The sequence below is a fragment of the Platichthys flesus genome, chromosome 6 (genome assembly GCF_949316205.1).
Source record: "Platichthys flesus chromosome 6, fPlaFle2.1, whole genome shotgun sequence".
In the NCBI taxonomy this organism is placed as follows: domain Eukaryota; kingdom Metazoa; phylum Chordata; class Actinopteri; order Pleuronectiformes; family Pleuronectidae; genus Platichthys; species Platichthys flesus.
The window spans coordinates 19,377,325-19,397,457 of NC_084950.1; the positions used below are offsets into that span (position 1 = coordinate 19,377,325).

Here is a 20,133-nt window from a genome sequence, read left to right on the forward strand (position 1 = left end):
TGTGCTGTGAATTTGTGAAAGGCAAACTGGGGAGCGCCAATTCTCCAGATTTTCCGTAGATTATGTTTGTCAACGAAGTGACTGTGTTGACTAATCTGTGTTGTTGTGACATCACACGTCACTGCAGCTGCCTCCAACATGGTCCACATGGACCCGCTGTGGTTTCTCTGATCACTTTTAGGGACTTTAAGTTGTTTTTGTCTTTTCAACTTTTAATCTTTCTTAAGCATTTTTCCTTCTACTGATCGTTTGATTGCTTTTGTCTTGCCATTTCAAATTTCCAGAGTTTTAACTGGTGTTGTTTTTAGTCACACTTGAAATGACAACCAGATGTTGTTATGGCTGTGTGTGTGCAGTGCAAACGTGCTTACTCACAGTGCAGGTTTGATAGCCATCCCCTGGAGACTGAGCTCTGAAAAGAGAACAAGCTGCTTGGAATTTCTTTCTCTGTCGCTGTTGCCCAGGCAAAACATATATAGTGTATCCAGTCTTCCACTCTTGATGTCCCAACTGCCTTATCACCCACCTGCCTGATGTCCCCAATGGTTTAGGATTCCATGGTGCCACATGCTCCCCTGGTCGAGCTTTACAAACAGAACAAAGCCGCTGGGACTCTGATTGGATGACGGACAGAAAATGCTCTGTTCTTGTCAAAACTCTAGAGAGAAATGTTAAACTATATCAAGATGTTCTCTAATATATGCTATAACCACTTTCATAAACTTAGATACAAAACCAGAAAAGTGCATAGGGGATCTCTGAATTGAAACACATGATCAAACAGGAGATTAAGATAGCTGCTACCAAACTAAACAAAGAAACAATGTTTTTAATAAATCAAAGGTAGGACATACATAATGCACAAAAAATAGAACAAGAATAACAAGCAATTAATATAATATGAATCTTTTCAAATGTGTGTTTGTAAGAGAAGTATAACCCAAATAAAAAAGGAAACTATCATACACCATTTAATGTGTCTGGATTTCAGCAATGAATAATAACAAGAAATGTTGAAAATGATTATATATGTTCTGTAATTCAGTGTGACAGTGAAATTCTCCCTTAAAGCAGGTTGACACCAGCTGGACCACAATTCACTTCCTCACTGGTTCCTCTTCAGAGGCTGCTGCTCAGCTTCATCATCCAGTCTGGACACTAATGTCCCTGCAGGAAGACACATGTCTGCCAAGTGTCTCACAAACATGACTCACATGATACACCGGAGCAATGTTGTTTAAACACTTCAACGAAATGCTGTTCTGTAAAATGATCTACTGTTGAGTTGTGACCAGGATTAACACACATACTTGATTTATCTGTTTAAATTTGGCATGCCCTTGAATATTTCCATGTTCCATTATACACTTTAACTCTATTATATCAATTTGACAACATTTACATTGAACTGATGCAATTAAGTTACACAGACAGTTAATATGTAATTGAAAAACATACGTTCACAGTTTACAGCATAATTATTTGTCTTAACAGACTTCCTGCTGCTGAATTTGTATTTCTGCCACTGATGATCAAAGTATATTTAGTTGCTAACACTGTACTTTAGTCAAAACTTTACGCAGATCACTTTCTTCAAGGGATTATTTCTATAGTTTTCTGGTGCTACTTCTACTCAAGTAAAATGTCTCAATACAAGAAAAACAGAGACCTTTTTTATACTGGCAAACTCCTCTACCATAGAATGGGCCCTTTAAATTTAAATACTTATAGATGCAAGATATATAGAAGTGGCCTTGTTTTTCAAGTCGTCCAAACTAGACGAACTAAAGGCGAGGGTTGGCTTGGGAGGGTGAGGTGACGGGTATTCACCTGCAAAATTCACCACTAGATGTCACTACATTCTACACACTGAACCTTTAACAATGATATACATATTAAGTGTTCCAGGACATTCTGTTCTTCCAAGATTCAGCTCGGTGTAATTTGTCAGACACGAACAGTTCATACTTTCATCCACTTTGTTCAAAGTGCTTTTCTGTGTAATATGATCTATTAGGACACCTACAGCATGAGTGCTCTTACTCTGCGAAGGAGGTCAAATGGACTAAATCTGCTGCAAAATCTGAAAAAAGCCACTCTGGTTTCACCATAAACACTCTATAGTGTCTTTGATTTATGTGTATGTCCACTAGGATCTCAACATTTTCCACTATTGAATGAAGACTACTGAAGAAAGATTAGAGGGGGGGCTTTTAAGGGCCAGCGGCAGCAGCAGCCCTGCGGCTAATGTTGAGAGAAAATAGGGGAAATTGACCATGAGCTGTTATCAAAGGGAGGTTAATGCCGCGACTGTGTCTTTAAAACCCACTTCATTCAGGCCAGTAAACCTCAGTCACATGTCTGCTCTTTTTTTTCTTCCTTTTCCTTCTCCATTACCCCCCCCCCCCCCCCCACTCCTCCTGTGTGTAATAACGTTTCATTTAAGAACATCAAAAGCTCCCATGTAGCTCATCTGACTCTCTCAGAAGATGGGTGAATCACTAGCGCACATGAGAAGCAGGACAAGGTTTGCTCAGCTGCTTTGAGAACGTCACCGTCTGCTTTAAGTGAAGACCCATACATCCAATGCTTAGACCAAACTACAGAGCAGGCACCTGCTGCGGTCAGACGATTGATGTGTTCCATCCATCTCATAAGAGTGTCATCACTGTGGAGCAGTTCTTTTAGATGTACACTTACCCCAGAGGGCCTGCCCACAGTGTTATTAAGGGCCATTAAGACACATTTCCCCGCTCTGAGTCTCATACGTTGTTGCATTTAACCGTTATTTTCTTGAATTATCGTGTCGGGGAGCAGAATAAGTGCATGCTGTATTCTTTGGACAGTGTTGGAGGAGAGCTGGTGCTCTATTACAAACTCCTGCAGATAACATGTACCACATTAAAATGTAATGATAAAAATCTATCTAAGTATAAGAAGTTGGCTCTGTAAAGACACATTTTACCGTATTTCTGATTGTATCTCTGTGTAAAAGCTATGGGATATAACCCGGAAAGAAAATAATGTTTACGCTACATTCTTCAAATCTAATTTAAAAACATTCTTGATCCAAAGGCAGAGACTTGGATGCTTTTAAAGAGAAAAAGAATAAGCTGCAAGACAGCAAAACAGTCACGGTCATTTCGTTTCATAATTTTCAGCTATGGAAATATTTAGAAACATCTCCTCTGATGCCCAAATTTGGGAATTAATCTGTATATGACAGAATATGAGGCCAAATACGAATAAAAACATAAGGTGTCACTTTATTATTCCTGGTAACTCAGGTCAGTTCAGAGCAGTCACATTTTCAAAATGTTTGTATGAAGTGGAAGAAACAGTTACCAATCTGTTAACGATGATCAGATCCTGTCCCTGCTGGCCTCGCTCCTTTCATCTCTCCGACCTGAGCACAATGCATGATGGTAGATATTAATGATCATCAGTTGTATGCTATTTTTCATGATGTATTATGGGAAACTATAAGTGCACTATATAGTGTATAGAAGTTTCACAAAACATTCTGATGCCACTACAAAAAGACGAACTCACTATATAGAGGACTATCTAGTGATTAGTGAGTGATTATAGACACGGCCAGGCTTAATACACAAGGGAGGCTGCTGGGATAACTGAACACGTGGGAAACACATGTGGAACAGGTGGAGTCAAACTGGCGGGAAAGGGGACAAAGACAGGAGGTAAAACAAGAGCGACACACAAGGAAAGGTGTTTCAAAATAAAGAAAACAACTTGCATTTATAAGAAGCAAGAACTCAAAGTGCAAACAAAGAAAAATAAACAAATCTAAATATACAAAATAATGTCCAAACACAAGCGAATACAGAGTTAATAAATAAAAAGTCAAAAAAAGTCTTCACAAAAAGTCCAAACATTTTAAGTCTCAACTAAAATATACTAAAGTAAATTAAACTAAGGTTAACTTAACTATGTTACTGTATGTCACATGAGAACAAAAAGGCTTGAAGTCTAATTCCAATGACTTTGAGTATGAGTATGGCATCTCCTTCTTGGCTTGCAGCCATATAGAAATGTCTCCAACATAACTTTCCCCATGTCATACATGGCAGATAATCTCGCTTCACAGAGTAAACAGAAACCTTCTAGACAGATTCCTACTGCACAGACGTTATGTAATGATGCTGATGATGTGCTGTGGTGCGCTTTGATGTTGATTTGTTGAAGATCCGTCCGTGTGTGTGTGTGTGTGTGTGTGTGTACCTGTGTGTGTGTGTGCATGTGCAGCTGGTGAGAATAATGTGTTTCTTGGTGGGCACATGACGTCGTCCCATGTGAAAGCCACCCAACAGCCACGTGTTGATCAGCTCAGGGGAAACGGTTTCTGTGCCTGATTAAAAGCTGCCATGGATGGCTGCCTCTTCCACCGTGTGCTCACCTTGGAAGTAAAACACAGGAATTCGGTTCTTCCTGTCTGCAGCAGAGTCTTCAGAGGTTTTGATGAAGAGACGAAACACAATTTATATTCACAGTCCTCACATTGATGGAGGCTATTGTTTTTCTGATACGAAGCGCTTGCAGCTGAGGTCATCAAGTATTTCAAGGCTGATTAAAATTCTTGCTCTAACTGTCTGGGATTAGCTCTGATTGGGACAAGCATATTTGAACCAATGCTCAATATGAATCTGTGTTTTTTCAACATTCCACTTTGTTCTGATGAGCGAGTCCCAGCGTTTCTGTGGCGTGTCGGGGATCTCAGTCCTCAGCTGAACTCCAAAAGCATGAAGTTATCTGGTACCAATTATTTTTTCCCTCATGCAAACTGATTTGCAGGCTATAGGATATCTAAACATCTCTGAATGGAAAGAGTATGATTCGGTAAACATTACAAAAGCCCTGCCATGTCGTGCATCGTAAAGGCATTTGGACGCACACGTTGTGGTCAGGTTGAGTTCATTTCATCGTGGCTGCTTATATTTTTGGATGTAAAGGTCCCAATCTCTTAATCCTAAAGTCAACAGAAGAAAAACACACCATAAAAGGAGATGGAAACATTTGTCTCTCCTAAAGTGACTGACATGCTTCTGATGCATTGGCTAACATGTTTTAAATGTGTGTCCAAACTCCTAAAGCCTTGTTTACAATTGTTTTCTTTAAAAAGGATTAGGACATGGTAATTGAATCAAATTTTTTTTGTTTATATCCAGCCATTATAATTATAAAGAAACTATGTGAATACTCTAATAGATGTTGTTACCATCAGGACACGTGCAGCCAAACCATGACTCGGGGGGGAGGTACAATGGAAGACTTTCGTTTGCAGGAACGTCGCTGACTTTGCACGCAAACAGATCCAAGATCAAATGAATCCAGTTTGGAAAAGGGCCCAAATGCTCAGGACGAGAACACGGGAGGGACAAAAACCTGGTTGTAGTTTAAAAAATATTTGTTATTTTATTGGCTGACTTTAGTGTCTGTGAAATTGAAGCTACTGCAGGATGATTTATCGGCTGCATGTGCCACATTTTGTGTGGTGGCTGAAACTGAAGGAGATGGATTGCTCGTCTGTGTCGACTCAGTATGATGTCAGGAGTATGACTGATGCTCTAATCAGCTTCTTTTTTTTTTTATTGCTGGCCTTCTCACGCTTTTGCTTTTACACTGTGCCTTGACTTCACTATATTGCTTCAGCCTGGTGAATTGTGACCGTGCACCTGATAGAGTACGTAACTGAAGACATCAACATTTTCCCCCCATCGTATCACTGCCTTGGCTTCATGAAAACACATTGGACAATTACGACTAAATTGACTTTCCTCGAAGCAAAAACATTATCATCACTGAGATCAGCAGGAAGTTACTAGATCTAATTACAGAGAGGTCAACTAGCCCTCCACCACCCGAGGAAAGAAAGATCCAGTTCGTTTTATATCACCTGGATGAAAAACACATTTTATGGAAGTCTGGACTGGAGTTTAGGTTTAGGCCACAGGAGTGACTGACTGTTTATAAAGTTAATGCCAGCCTTGAGTCACTGTAGACGTTTTCAGTAATAGGGCAATTTACAAAAAAAAATGAATTATCTCACATGATTTAGACTCACCATATTTATTTCTCCATATTTGCCATTCCAAAAGTCAGTTTATTATTTATTGTTCTCTTTTCCTGTAAGTAATGGGCCTCCATAGTTTTACTCTGTAAATGTCCATAGTTACAGTGTTAAAGCTCAACAGCACAATAGGTTCAGTCACTCATGACCTCTTAGTAACCTCGGGTGGAAGCAAGCAGAAAAGAGTGATAAAGAGGCACAAGAGAGCGAATAAAGGAGGGGAAAAAGTTGGATTAAGGGGTGAAAAATAGGAAGGGTTATATTCAGTATGTTCAGATCAGACGTGGGAGAGAAAACAGAGACAAGAGAGGTGTGAGACAGAGTAACAGAGAGAGAGAGTTTGGCACACAGTCAGAGCGCTTGTTTCTCCCACCTCCTCCTCCTCCTCTTCCTCCTCCCTCCTTCCTCTGGCTTTAAAATGGGAAACAGCCCTTTGAAGAGGAGGAGAGGGGGGCCGTCCTGCACTCCCATCCAGCTTGGACTGTAGGGAGCGCTTAGTGTTCTAACCCAGATACCAGACACAACACAGAGCCAGAGAGCCAGCTGAGGACCTGACAGAGCGCAGGCATGAACGACATCAAGCTGGCCCTGCTGGGAAGCCAGGGGGCTGGGAAATCAGGTCAGTGGCTGCAAGTGGTTCTTATTCCAAACAACTAAAGAAAATAAATACCTGAGGAACCCCAGATTGTGCAAAGGATGCAGTTTACTTTCTGTGCCGTGCAGTCAGTGGTGTTTTCCAAATGTTATTCTTGTCTTGGAAAGTGTTATATAAGGTACAATATATATATTTTTTAGGCTTTTACCTATTTGTTTGAATAAAAGAAAGTTTTTGGAATTAGTAAACCTGCAGTAAATTAGCAGGATGTACTAAATTTGGGTTGAGTGAGTTTAAGATAATGTCTTCAGCAGGTTTAAAGAGGAAACTGAGAACTGTGTTTGTTATGATTCAGAATCAGCTTTATTTTTCACTTCCATAATACACGTTACAGCATACAGTGAAATGCTGTTCTCCACAGATCAGGGTGCAGGTCACATCTTAAAGCAACATAAGACACATTATGTATGTGACATATACATAAAAATAAAAACAAAACAAGAGAGCAGCTGGAGAGGTTGTCATTGGGGATTTAAAGTGCTGGCGCCAGATAACATAATGTATGATATATGCTTAATTTACTGAGGACAACTTTACTATTTTCACTATCGACTGATCTGGTGAATATTGTTTTTGATTAACTGATTCATTTTGTGGTCCAAAAATAAATGACAATCACTTCTGGGATGTGAAAGTGACAAATTCAAATTGAGGTGTAAAAGTTTAAATATGATATGACAGCGTGGCAGCAAAGTTTCCAACTCTGTGAAACAGGAACGCAGTTGTGTCCTATTGTCAGTATTTTTGCCTCATTAATGAGTGAAACTGTTACAGATTATTTGTCTGTCAATCAGATAAACAATGAATCAACTAATCAATTCAGATTCATAATAAAGATAATACAGAAATAAATAAATGTAACTTCCCAGTCAGAACCATGTTGATATTGCTCATACACTGGAAAACACCAGAAGTTACTCCATCTTCTCCTACCACTCTCAAAAGACAGTTCTTTAGATTAACTTGGTTTTAGAGAGACATGAAACTTTTAACTGTTTTATTTCTAACTGCAAATTCTAGATCTCACCTAAAAACAAAAGTTAATTTTGACAAAGAAAAAAGTTTGACTTATTACCACCCTTTTAAGAGCATCCACTCCTTTTATGCCTGGACATCGCAAACGGTTGAGGGTTACATTTTTCATGTTGTGACAAACTCCACCACTTCTTTTCACTGAGCTTTGGTTTTGTTTTTGCATAACCATGAGGAAACTACGGTTTATTGGCTCCATTCATTGAAATAATGAGCTCATTTGTGCCTCCAGAGAATCTCTTCCTCTGTTATTTTCAAATTCATCTGACACAGCTGATTTCATCGTTGGAGAATGTAAAATTCGATGCATCTGTATATAAAACAAATCAGTCTGCTGTAGGAGATCTAAAATAAACTTCATGTGGTTTTGTTTATGTTATAATTACATAGATCAACCCTTTCAGTGACAAGTTATAGGAAAAACGGCTGGGTACTTTGTGCGTTGTCCTGCAAACAGACAGAAAAACAAACAATGAAAACACAATCACCTGTCCTTCAACAGTATTTATTGTCCAAACAACCTCCCAGGCGTCACCCAGCTTATTTTACAGGACCTGTGACGGTTAATGTAAGCTCTCCTTTACTGTAAGTCGCTGTAGGGGTGCTGCACGCGGTGCTGTTGCATATATCAGTGTTCAGTCACCGTGATTTAAGACTGCCCGGCTCTAACAGCTTCATAAAACAATGGGACTTCTCCATCCTCACATCCTGGCAGTGAAGCAGAGCTGTTACTGTGGTGATGCGTTGGCCTCTGGACGCTGTGTGTGCGTCATGTTTTTCTGCTCACTGATCCTCTGCCTGTTGCTTTCAAATACATCAGTTGATCATATTAATACTAATACTAATTACAATACTAATACTACTATTACTATTACTACTACTGATAAGACTACTACCATTACCACCCCTTCTTATAATAATGATAATAAACTGTATTTATATAGAGGCAAACAATAGGAAACAATGAGAATAAATTAAAAAACAATTTGAAGATCACACAGAATTAGAGCACGGATACCGATACAGATGAGAAGAGAGTGAAAACAAGAAAAGTTTAAACATTATAAAATGATTAAAGGCATCAGTAATATAAATATGCTCTCTTTTAGTGAGGGGACTTGAATGAACTGAGACTTATGCAGAGTCTGTTGGCTCAGGCAGGTAAGGAGAGAATTGCAGTAATCCAAAGAAGGGGGAATTAAAGTGTGAATGAGAATCTCTAAATTTCCTCTGTATAAAACCGGATGATCCAGTATGAAGGCGGCTCAAAAAGAATACCTACTGTGTCTTTAAGTGTTGTTATCCAGCGTACATGCATGGTTAATGTGTTGCGCCATAACTTCATTTGAATTTCCCCAAGTTTAACCTCTGTATAATCTCTCCAGAGGGTCCACCATCCGCCACATGCACTTCAGAGTTCAGCAAGTGAAACTCGCGCTTTTAATTGAAACTGATCGTCTGTGGGACCAAAAGTGGCCTAGACCATGGTTTGTCAGGGCAGTTGTCTGGAGAACCTTACTCAGGTTCCAGCTAAGCTATGCACTACTTTTCTGTAAGGCTACAGTTTCCCCTCTGCAATCCCAGAGACTGTTGGCACCATGATGTGTCTGTTGCTCCCGCCACCTGTGAGGATTGAGTGTGTAATGATGCCATGGTTCATTTTGTGGTTTTTCTTTTCCATCATTTCCTGCAGCTGTCCTTGTGCGCTTCCTGACCCGGCGCTTCATCGGCGAATATGCCTCGGACACCAGTAAGTGTTTCCAGATTTGACTGCAAAGGTTCATTGATGAGTGGTGTTGTTGGACCTGGAGAACAGAGTTTATCTAAAATTAACTTGAGCATTATCAGGCTTAAATGAAAATACCGTAATTATTTGGAATATGTCTCAAAATGTCAAACTATTTCTTTTAGAGTCAGGGAAACCTTCTTGGCATAATTTCCAACCTCATCCAAGGACACAAATTCCAATACCAGCACTTCTCAGAGTTCTTTCATACACTCATCAAATACAAACCACAGAGATTATTTTGATTCATTTGGAATTGTGACATGAAACAATTCTTTGTTATTATAATTATTACGATAATTGTTACTATATGTTTGACAGTTTCCACCCCCATCACAGATTCCCTGTACCATAAGAGGCTCTCCATCGATGGCAGGCAGCTGAACCTGGAGGTCTTTGACCCCTGCTCTCAGGTACAACACATCTTCAACTCATCCCATGAGGCTCGAACCCAGACAAGCATTCAGATAGTTCATCACAAGTAAATGTTTTTGAACTTTTTATTAGAAGAGCAGAACTGCAGTGGCTCTAAAAATATTCCTGTTTTGAGTTCCTTGGTTTCCTCCTGCATTTGTGTTAGCTTTTTGTTATGTTAGTGTTTTGTTGTTTCGTGAGGATTAGTTTGTGTTGTGAATATTTGTTCATGTTGCATTTAGGGCTGTATTAAGTTTTCGTTTGTGCTGTGAGTATATGGTCATGTTGTGAGTACTTGGTTTTGTTGTGAATTTTGGGGTGTGTTGTGAGTATTTGTTGCGTTGTGAGAATTTAGTTGGGTTGTATTTGGATTTGTTGTGAGTATTTAATAGTGTAAAGAGTATTTGGTTACACTGTGAGTATTGTCATGATGTGAGTATTATAATATTGTGAGTATTTAGTTAAGTTGTGTGAATTGATAGTTGTGAGTATTTGCAGTGCATTTTGTATCTGCCGCTCATGTTTTGTGAAACGTGTTCTCCATTTGCTTGTAGTGTGTCTATTTGCACGTGGTTTTTTTTATTGTTGTGCGTTGAGCTCTCAGGGCCAGGAGTTTATACACTCCAAGTCGGGCGGTGATTCCAGAATCCATTCAGCTGTAGTGGAAACATAATCATTTCAGGATTTCACATAGCCATAATAAAACACTGGCTGGTTTTCAGCTTGCTGGGGAAGCTGCAGCAAATGAACGTGACCTTGACTGAGCCGTGGTCAGGTGTTTACGTTGGCCCGGCACGTGTGCGATTAAAGCAACACTTGAAGTTGTGAATCCAGAGGGTTTATTGGAGTATCCTGAGGCAACGTGCTCTTCCTTTAAAGAAAAGAGCCTTGTAACCTGCTCACTCCTCCTTGGACCAGACAAAAGACCTGAGAGGCTTTTTTACTCTGGAGCTGGTATTTTATTGAAATACCCCGAGGCTCAGCGGGACAAGAGCTGATCTTTGTCTCTGCCATTGAAACTCACTTGTAACAAGGAGTCAGAGTCCTGCCCTTCCGACCTGGACCGCATAAAGGAAGTATGAAGTCAATTAAGATGGAGGGATGAGTTGGTTTTTACAGTGCAGCGCAGGAATCCCTGTTTGAGGGCTCAGACATGTCTTTGAGCCTCTTGTCCTGTTTATTCCACCTCAAGGTCACCAGAAGTGTCCACAGACATTGATTTTGCTTTCACCAGGTACCATGTGAACTCTTCCTCTGTTTGAATGAACTCCACATCACCATGTAAATCTTACAGTAGTTGGTTTATAATGTATAATTAGTCTATAACTTGTGTACATTGTGATTGCATATTTTTGTTATTATTTGATTACTGCCGCCACTGAGGTAATCTTTTTGTTTTGTCTGCTATTTAGCAGGATTATGCAAAAAACGTATTGAGGGATTGCCATTTGACTTAGTGGAATGATGCGGTATGTGTCAGGGAAGAACTCATTATATTCTGAATCAGTTCTTTCTTGAAATATGTAAAGCTAATGCAGTCTTACAAAACAGTCCTGAAACAAATCCCTCTCTCATTCCCAGGGTTCAGTTGCAGAGATGTTTTTATTCAGTGTCGTGGTCATTTTGGAGGCTGTAGTTTGTTGTACTCTGAACGCATTTTTCTTATATTTTGTGAAACCTTGATTGGGGACAGAGAAATAAGAAAAACCCCTCTGTTCAATGTGATTCCAGAGTAATAGAATGTGTTGTCCTTTGCAGAGCTCGGAGGCCAGGTGTATTCTGGAGGAGCCAGTGGACTGGGCCGACGGCTTTGTGGTGGTCTACAACATCAATGATCGCACTTCCTTCATCGACGCCAAGGACATCCTGCGGCAGATTCGGGAGGATCGAGTCGACCACTGCAAGGGGTCAGTAACAGCCCAGTGACGGCATGTTACTATCAGGCGATTCAAACCACTGACAAAAACTGGATATCCATATAATTCTACTGCCTGGTCTTAGAAAGTTGAAACATTGTGGATCAGAGTGCTTTCCAGTAAGGGTGGGGATACTCTGACACTGCAGGCAAACGTGAAGTGTGTCCTTCACTGAGGCCTGATAGTTTATACAAGGAGTTCCTCAAATTTGCCAGTGACATTGGAGCCAAATTGGGCTTAAAATGTGGAGATTTGGGTTAAAACCTTAAACAATGCTCGACAAGTGTTGGTCTTCATTTTAGTTTAGTTTTTGTGCCATTTTGAATTTATACAAAGGATTTTCAAATTGTTTACATGGGATGATTGTCCATTTATCTTCTTCAATTTAACAAGAAATGCAATGTATTCACGCCCCAGACGGGAACACTGTAAACACCACAGGAAAACAGAACAATGGTATGGGTGCCCTACTTTCCCTTTAATGGGGATCCTCATGCAGTTTTGAGTTTGAGGAATGCTGGGAGTCCTGACCAGCTCAGACAAACTGATAAAGGATTCATGGAGACGAATGAGGTACTCGCAGCAAACGAGGACATAAGTGAAGGTAGTAAACAAGTAGTGTTTAAGAGGAAGAACACGGATATACATATAAAGAAGTAAAGAATAAAACTAGAAATAATATTAAAATAATGTAAATATACATTATGTGGATCTATTGCTTTTAATTTATATTTTGCCACCATTATGTGAGAAAGAATTTACTACCTAAATGTTGTAATTCAGTATTATATGTCTTTTACTTCACATTTCATTATACGTCGACTCATTTGTCTCTGTTTCAGGGAGATGGAGGTTCCTGTGTGTCTGGTGGGTAACAAGCAGGACCTGTGCCACGCCAGGCAGGTACTTGAGGACGAGGGCCGTGGTCTGGCGCAGGAGAACCACTGTTACTTCCAGGAGGTGTCGGCGGCCGAGAGCTACCAGGACATCGCCAACCTCTTCACACAGCTCATCCGACAGGTGATGGAGCACCTGAAGTACAGAGCGGACCGGCGACGCTACAGCGGCTCCAAGTCTATGGCCAAACTCATCAACAACGTGTTTGGCAAGAGGAGGAAGTCGGTGTGATGGCTCCAGTGAAGCCTGTTGATCATCAGCTGGAAGGACGGGGAGGTTGTGTGTGTGGATCCATGATAAAGGGAACCAACCCATAGGTTATGTACTCTGTGGGAAACCTGTCGAGTATAGACACAATGGTTAGACCCCAACATTGTATTCAGTGAGCAACATGGATGGTTGGTGGGAAGGTTTTCATGGCGTCGGGCCTGCCACTGACAAAACTTCAAGAAAATGTATTGTACACACATGTGTAACGTGTTATTAAGTTGGGATAAAAGACTAATGTTATACTGTTGCGATCAAAACAAAGAAGTTCATTACTGAATAGGGCAGTGGGCCCAAACCTGAGGGATGGGACCCTAAAATGGACTCATATGATGATTAAATGGACATACAGCAGTGAAACAAAACAAACACTTTCCTATTCAGTATTTAAGAATACATCCAAAACTAGAATTCCGAGACCCAACAGTCTCCTCATAAACCACATTTAAACTCACTAGATCTTGTTTTTAGTTTTGATCTGCACCAAATTATAAACAGTCATGATTAGCAGTTCCTTAAACATGTCAGATTTTTTCCAGCAAGATTCATGGATTATTACTTCGGAAATCAACGGAACTTTTGAACGCCAGCCAGTTAAGTGAAAAAAAAGTGAAAAAAAACCTAGCCCTAACCCTAACCTTAACCCTTCCACCAAGTTTCTTGCCTACAATCAAACCAACCAACAAAACAACACATGAAGATGGATGGCTGCTCTCCACTAATAATCTCTGGCTTCTTTATGTCTGTGACTTTCTCACGTTAAACCTGTAGCAGACTCTTCAGACATTTCCTCTGTTCCTCTTGAGACACATTATAAAGGCAGACGTCTAATGAGCAACTGATGAGCCACAGCCCCCCCTCGCCTGTGTGCTCATAGTGTGTTATACTGCTGCATCATGCTGACTGAACTTGTCGACACGTCACATTTAGACCTTGCTTTAAGCATCTCACTGCAGCTGTGTCCTGCAGCTTTGCCGACAACTGTTCAAACCGCTTTTGCAAGTTTGGAGCTGCAAGATGCCCAAGTTTTATAGATGATGAGGGAAAAAGTATTTTTTAATGCATTTCACTGACACAAAAATGCAAATTTTTCAAGGGCAGTCATATTTTATGGTTGATTACTATTCTTTGAGTAGAATGTCTCATGTTCTATCTCCGAGGGGTTGATCCCCACAGGACAAAGCAGTTTTATTGTTTCCTTGTTAAACCCCATGAAACAAACTGTGATTAGTGAATATGAGCTATAAAATAATCAAATTTTATTTGATTTGAAATGTATTTTAGGTACCCAGACAACTGCTTGTATTCTATATGAGAAAAGATAAATGAATAAAGGGATCAGTCACTTCACTGATAAATGGGGCGTCTTAAGTATAGTGAATCCAGGTACAGACACAGGCTAGAAATTACAGATTAATGGATTATTTACTGAAAATGGAGATGAAGATTATGGTGCTGGGGGTGAGGTTGGAGACCAGTAGAGCCAGCATGGGGATAGCTGGGGCCATGATGGTGGCTCGCATCGCAGAGCAGGGAGATGAAAAGTACGGGGTAATGAAGGGAGCCATGTGGGACATGATGACAGGCCAGGGGTTAGGAGTCAGAAAGAAATGCTTGGGAAAGGACACATACCGGCATCAGGATGAAACAGAACGGTGACTCACAATTTAAGAAAAAAAAGAACGAAGAGGAGGCTATGATGAAGCAGAGTGTTCGTTTCAGACCTGGGTATTTATCAGAGAATCAATGGGCAACCTTTAACAGAGCTTTACCCAGAATTTTCAAACAATCAGTCAGTGTATCAGTAAAATATATTTGTATTTCCTTTATAGATGTGCTGAAGGTAATGTTGGCTTCAGCTTTGCAATTTTTCTATGGATGAAGGATGACCTATGATAGTGGACATTTTACTTTAGTGCTATACATTTACAACAAGCATATGATTAGTTAAATCAAATGCAGGAATTATAAGGCTTGAATCTGCAGCTTTTGGGACCCATGGGTCAGTGGTCCTTGTGCAGCTGCCTGTTTGTTTGTGTTGTTATCATATCTCCCTCTCTGAATGCTCACATAGCCACAACTAAATACATCATTTACATGTATTCACCAGTGCAATGTTATATCATCATTTTGATAGATAATGTTAATTACAAATGTAATAATTATTTTACGTGTTTTTTTATGATTTATAAATACCCACTTTAACAAATACCAATTAACTGCATGAACTGATTCAGTCCTGTGTTGTTGTTCTTAAATCCAGCTATGTCACCATGATGCTGTAGAGAAAGAATGTACCACAAATAGTGAAAAATCACTGATTCAAACACTTATGGAGTGATTTATTGGTGAATGTTTGTTTGTAAATACTGTGAAGACATTGGTGGTCCAGAGGAAATTAAAGTGAAACATTGCCTAATGAGATGCCTGAGCTTCGCTTTAATAAGATGACCGTGAGAGGAGGTCTTTCTCTAAGTATTTTCCGTGTGCAGTTGCTAAAAATAGCCGGTTAGGAGGCAGGAGGCAGGAGAAGTGAGAAATGCACAATTTATAACAGTATTTTCTTTTGTCCCCAAATCAAATAAAGGACTCTCAAGGTTTCCACTAGAGGGCAGCACAGTTTTCCAAAGATTATAATGATGTGCACTGCTTTTTGTGATTTCCAGCTCTTGGGGCTTGACCTATTAAACACAATCAATTTAATTTTTAGAGATTAATGAAAGTCATCAAATAATGGAAAGGGGGCAATGCGTAATTTCGCTTGAGAGTAAGTTTCTGATTTAGATGAAATAGAAGTGAAATGAAAACCAACAGTAAAGGGATAGTTCACTGAAAAATTATTGTTATTCACCACTATGCCAATGGAGGAGTGGGTGAAGTTTTTGCGTCATCAAAACACTTTTGGAGTCTCAAGGGAGAACAGTGTTGCAGCCAAATCCAATTAAAGTAAAAAGGACGTGAAACAACAACAGAAAAAAATGAAAATGCATCCATACTGCTTCTGTGGTGTCATCCAAGGCTATGTTGGCCTTGTCATTCAATTTCCAGTTACTTCAATTGTATTCGATATGGCTGCAACGCTTTTTACTGTTGAGCCCCAAAAGTGTTTTGTGGACTCAAACACTTCACCCACCCCCTCCATCGTCATAGTGGTAAGTAGATAATGTGTACTATCCCTCCAAGAGAGATTGAATCCTTCTTGGTGATGGTGCTGGAGAGTGTTGAAAAACGCATGGCTCCTTTTTTCATCAAGATCCATGAATTATTCTCTGGGAAATCAATACAAATTCTGCAACTAACACAAAATATTAAAGAGAGTAATAATCTTGGATCTGACACCTGATTTGAATCCGATCCCCAATGTTATGGATTTTTCTGACCCATAACACCTCCTCCCGCAAAGTTTCTTGGAAATGTGTTCAGTAGTTTCTAAGGACTCTTACATACAAACCAATCAAACAACAAGCAAATAGACTGAACACATAACGTCCCTCATGAAGGTAACTAGACAATCATTTGTAGGAGTTGTTTGGCCTTGGCAGAGGAATGTGCTCTGTGAGTGCCACTCTACGTGTTTTTCTTTGAATGTATCACACAATGTAAGTACTGTAAGTAATTTATATACGTTTGTGGTCTTTGAATGGAAATTTGTGGCATTCCTCTGTATTCTGTGCTGCTTCATTTCCCTCCCAGGGAAGTTATAAACATTTTAAAAAGGGAGACCTTGGAAAGAAAGCCATTGAACATTGTGGGCAGAATGATTCAAATATTATACAAAACATATAACAGTACTAAAAGCACATGTAATAGTTATTATTATGTGGAAGTATTACCTACTTCAAAAGACAACTGAGCAAACCTGGTCCAATATTGGACCCTGCCTCTGCAAAACATTTACTGACTTATTCAGATTTCTCCTATAACTGATCACCAGGTCTGTTTAAAAGAGCACATGAGTCAGAAAGATATAAATATTGTCATTGATTGATAACTGAACATCAAGATTCAAAATTATATTTTTAAAAGGGAATTCATAATCAAGATCCTCTTGCTGGATTTCTATCGAAATCTTCTGCCTTAAACTATGGGTGCTGGTTGTCATTTTGTTGAATGATGACTGCTGATACAAACTATGAAATGTGACTGAAGGCTTCAGAAGAAATCCAGTGAGGGCATGAAGTTTCTATCTCAATCAGAAATCTCTTGAAAGAATATTTATATACATTATACTGCATTATTCAGTAGTGCAGAACATCCATTCATCTATCCATCCATCCATATTCTTTTGAAGGTCATTCGGTCAGCCCGAGCCAATCTCAGTTGACATAACTGTGCAGTTTTATCTTGCATGTGTTTTTCTAGTTGAGCTATCCAGACTTTTTAGTCTTGAAACCTATAAGCCACGACATTTTCAGATACATATTTTAAAAAAAATATGTATGCAATTAATTTCATCAGCAGAAGCAACAGATTTAGCTTTGAACAGAAAAAATATACTAGCTGGCAGAAGCCTGGCTGAAGAGAAAAGGAAAATGAGCTCCAACTACAGAGACTGAGCAGGAAATCTCTGGAAGAAGACATCCCAGTGCCCAACACTGAGTTTAACTGACAGGTCATTTCTGAGGGGAGCGGCGCATCAGCCTTTGATAACAGAGATGTCAGAAAAACTCATATTAAATAAAACAAGGAAAATGTAAATCTGCGATGGTGAAAAATCCTCTTCATAACAACTCATCTCCCAACCCCCTCCTCTCATCTTTCTGTCTCGATCGTTCCTGAGAGATGAGGAGAGCAGACTGATGGAGATGGAACCCACCAGCGTGGCCTCGTGGCTTCAGGTCACTGATCTTATTTGGCCCCTGTGCAGAGGAAGAATTGGTTTTGGCTCAGCCGAGGACAACCATCCGAACCGAGGGGATTGGATGCTGCTGGGACGCGGCGAGAGCCAATCAGGAAGGCCATCGATCAGTTCCCCTTAATCTCACAGCTGGTGAGCACATCCCCGTTCCAATCTCAAACTCTGCAGTTTAGTCAGACTGACAGGGGATCGGGCGGCTTCCAGAGACTTGAACCTCCGCAGAAAGGGATCCTCGTCGGAGGAGGAATCTGAAACATCAGATGGTGCTCGGCCTCCTTCTCTGTGGCTACAACCACGACTGCAAACGGAAGCACTGGTTAAAATTGTTCAATTTATCGTGCTGTCTCCAACTGACATATTACATAAACATGTATTTACCAGTATATTAAGATAATAATCTGCCTCCAATTGAAATGGGCTGAAATATAGGAATAATTATCCAAACTGGAACATGTACTTTCCCTCTATAACACTAAGTCAAGTCAGTCTGAACACCAGTTTGTATTCTGGGTCAAGGGGACATTTTTGATGGTGTACTGTGGTTACGCTGCATGAGTGCACACAGTGATTGCCTGCCGGACGTTTGCAATGTACACATACGTTTGTTTCTTAACTGAGACATTTCCACCTCCTGTGAAAAATGAGATGCATCCAGTGAGAAAAGTGAAACCAGACAGAACACTCCTGAGTGTAGCTGAGTCAGATTTGGTGTCATTCCTTCTGGTTTAAATCTGTTCTCGCTGCACTGGCTTCCTATCCAGCAGGTATATGTTCTTTCTATTCATGTATTGTGAAAAGGTTCCTAAGAATTGTTTGTGTTTCTTGCAGCCTCCCGTCACCCCAAATATGGTGCAGTGCTCTGAATGAGCTGCTCTGAGCTCATTCGGGAAATGTTGGTGTCATCTTGTAGTAATGCTGCCAAAACTGTGCGGATAAGGTGAATCTGATTAAGCACTGGATTTCACATGGAGGCTTTCTCAAGCTCTGGCTGTCAGCTGCTGAATCAGACCATTGATTTTAGCTTATCACAGTGAATAAGAAAAATTATGATTAAGTAAAAACGGTCAAATTTAACGATAGAGTTGTTGAAATCCTTTTCCTGTCTTGAAAGAAACATTTAATAGAGCCTTTGTCTGTGGCCTCCTCCCGATGAACATGACCAATCATTAAACCAAACCACTTCACGCAAACACACACACAAACACACACACACAAACACACACAAACACCATTATGTCTCCATTGACTGACATTGATTTCCTAAAGACTCTAACCATAGTTTAACTTTCCTTACCTTAAACTAAACCTAACCTTTAATCTTCTTCATCTTAACACATTTTTATTTAAATTATGGGCACTTGATTTTCTTGTCCCAACAAGGAAGATAAACTAATGTCACAAACTAGTGTCAGCTTGTGGCATCAAACTAAAACTTAAACCATTTAGGCCTGTTTGTGCATATGACTGTGTAATTAGTTGTCACAGAACTTTGAACTAATGATGTCTTTGTTATTGTTGGGTGAACTTTCCAGTCTATTCAAACTGGGCTCTGTACGTCAGAATCCTGATACTGTGCAGCCTGGCTCACTGGCACTGGCAAATCTCAAAGAAAAAAAGCTCTGACTGTAATGAGTATTTCTGTTTCCAAGCTTAATGATTCAACAATCTACTCTCAGAAGAATCGACTTATATTTGTCAAATCTGTTAAAGTTGTATTCATCAGTTTCAAAAGGCCCAGGCTAATTAGATTTTAACCACGTCACCCCTCTTTAGTGTAAGAAGCTGTATGCATGTGTTTGATGTCGTCATTTTAATCTTCAGGTTTGGTTTGATTTACTTAACACAATAAGTGTCTCGTAAATTCACAACTGAGGCAGAGTCACAGTCCTATTAAACTATTGGACACTCTAAGTTTCCTCTTCAGACTTTGAAAAAAGCTCAATAGCGAATAAAATAAAATGTCTTTCTTCTGGTACAAAACTATTTCTCGACAAAGATTCCACTGAGATCCCTCATTTTAAAGCCAATGGTCCAAAAATGGTGTGGGTGTCTTTATTGGATTACAGCTGTGATTAACATTAGTTTCTTCTTCCTTCTTTTTGTGTATTGTGAATCCAGAACAGCCTCTCGGTGCCTGTAAAGCCACAGCAGATGTTGAGGTAAATGATGATGACAGGAAATCATCAAAACAGACTTGTAACCTTGTTGACTGTGTTTACA

At 39.9% G+C, this 20,133-nt stretch overlaps 1 protein-coding gene across 1 annotated transcript; it reads left to right on the top strand.

The window, feature by feature from the left end:
* The first annotated feature begins 6,620 nt into the window (after positions 1-6,620).
* On the top strand, positions 6,621-15,464 carry rerglb (RERG/RAS-like b). The gene is made up of 5 exons (XM_062389300.1): positions 6,621-6,707; positions 9,469-9,525; positions 9,901-9,974; positions 11,734-11,882; positions 12,734-15,464. Exons 1-5 carry the CDS (start codon positions 6,656-6,658, stop codon positions 13,017-13,019), a joined length of 618 nt encoding a protein of 205 aa, XP_062245284.1. The 5' UTR covers positions 6,621-6,655; the 3' UTR covers positions 13,020-15,464.
* The last annotated feature ends 4,669 nt before the right edge of the window (positions 15,465-20,133 follow it).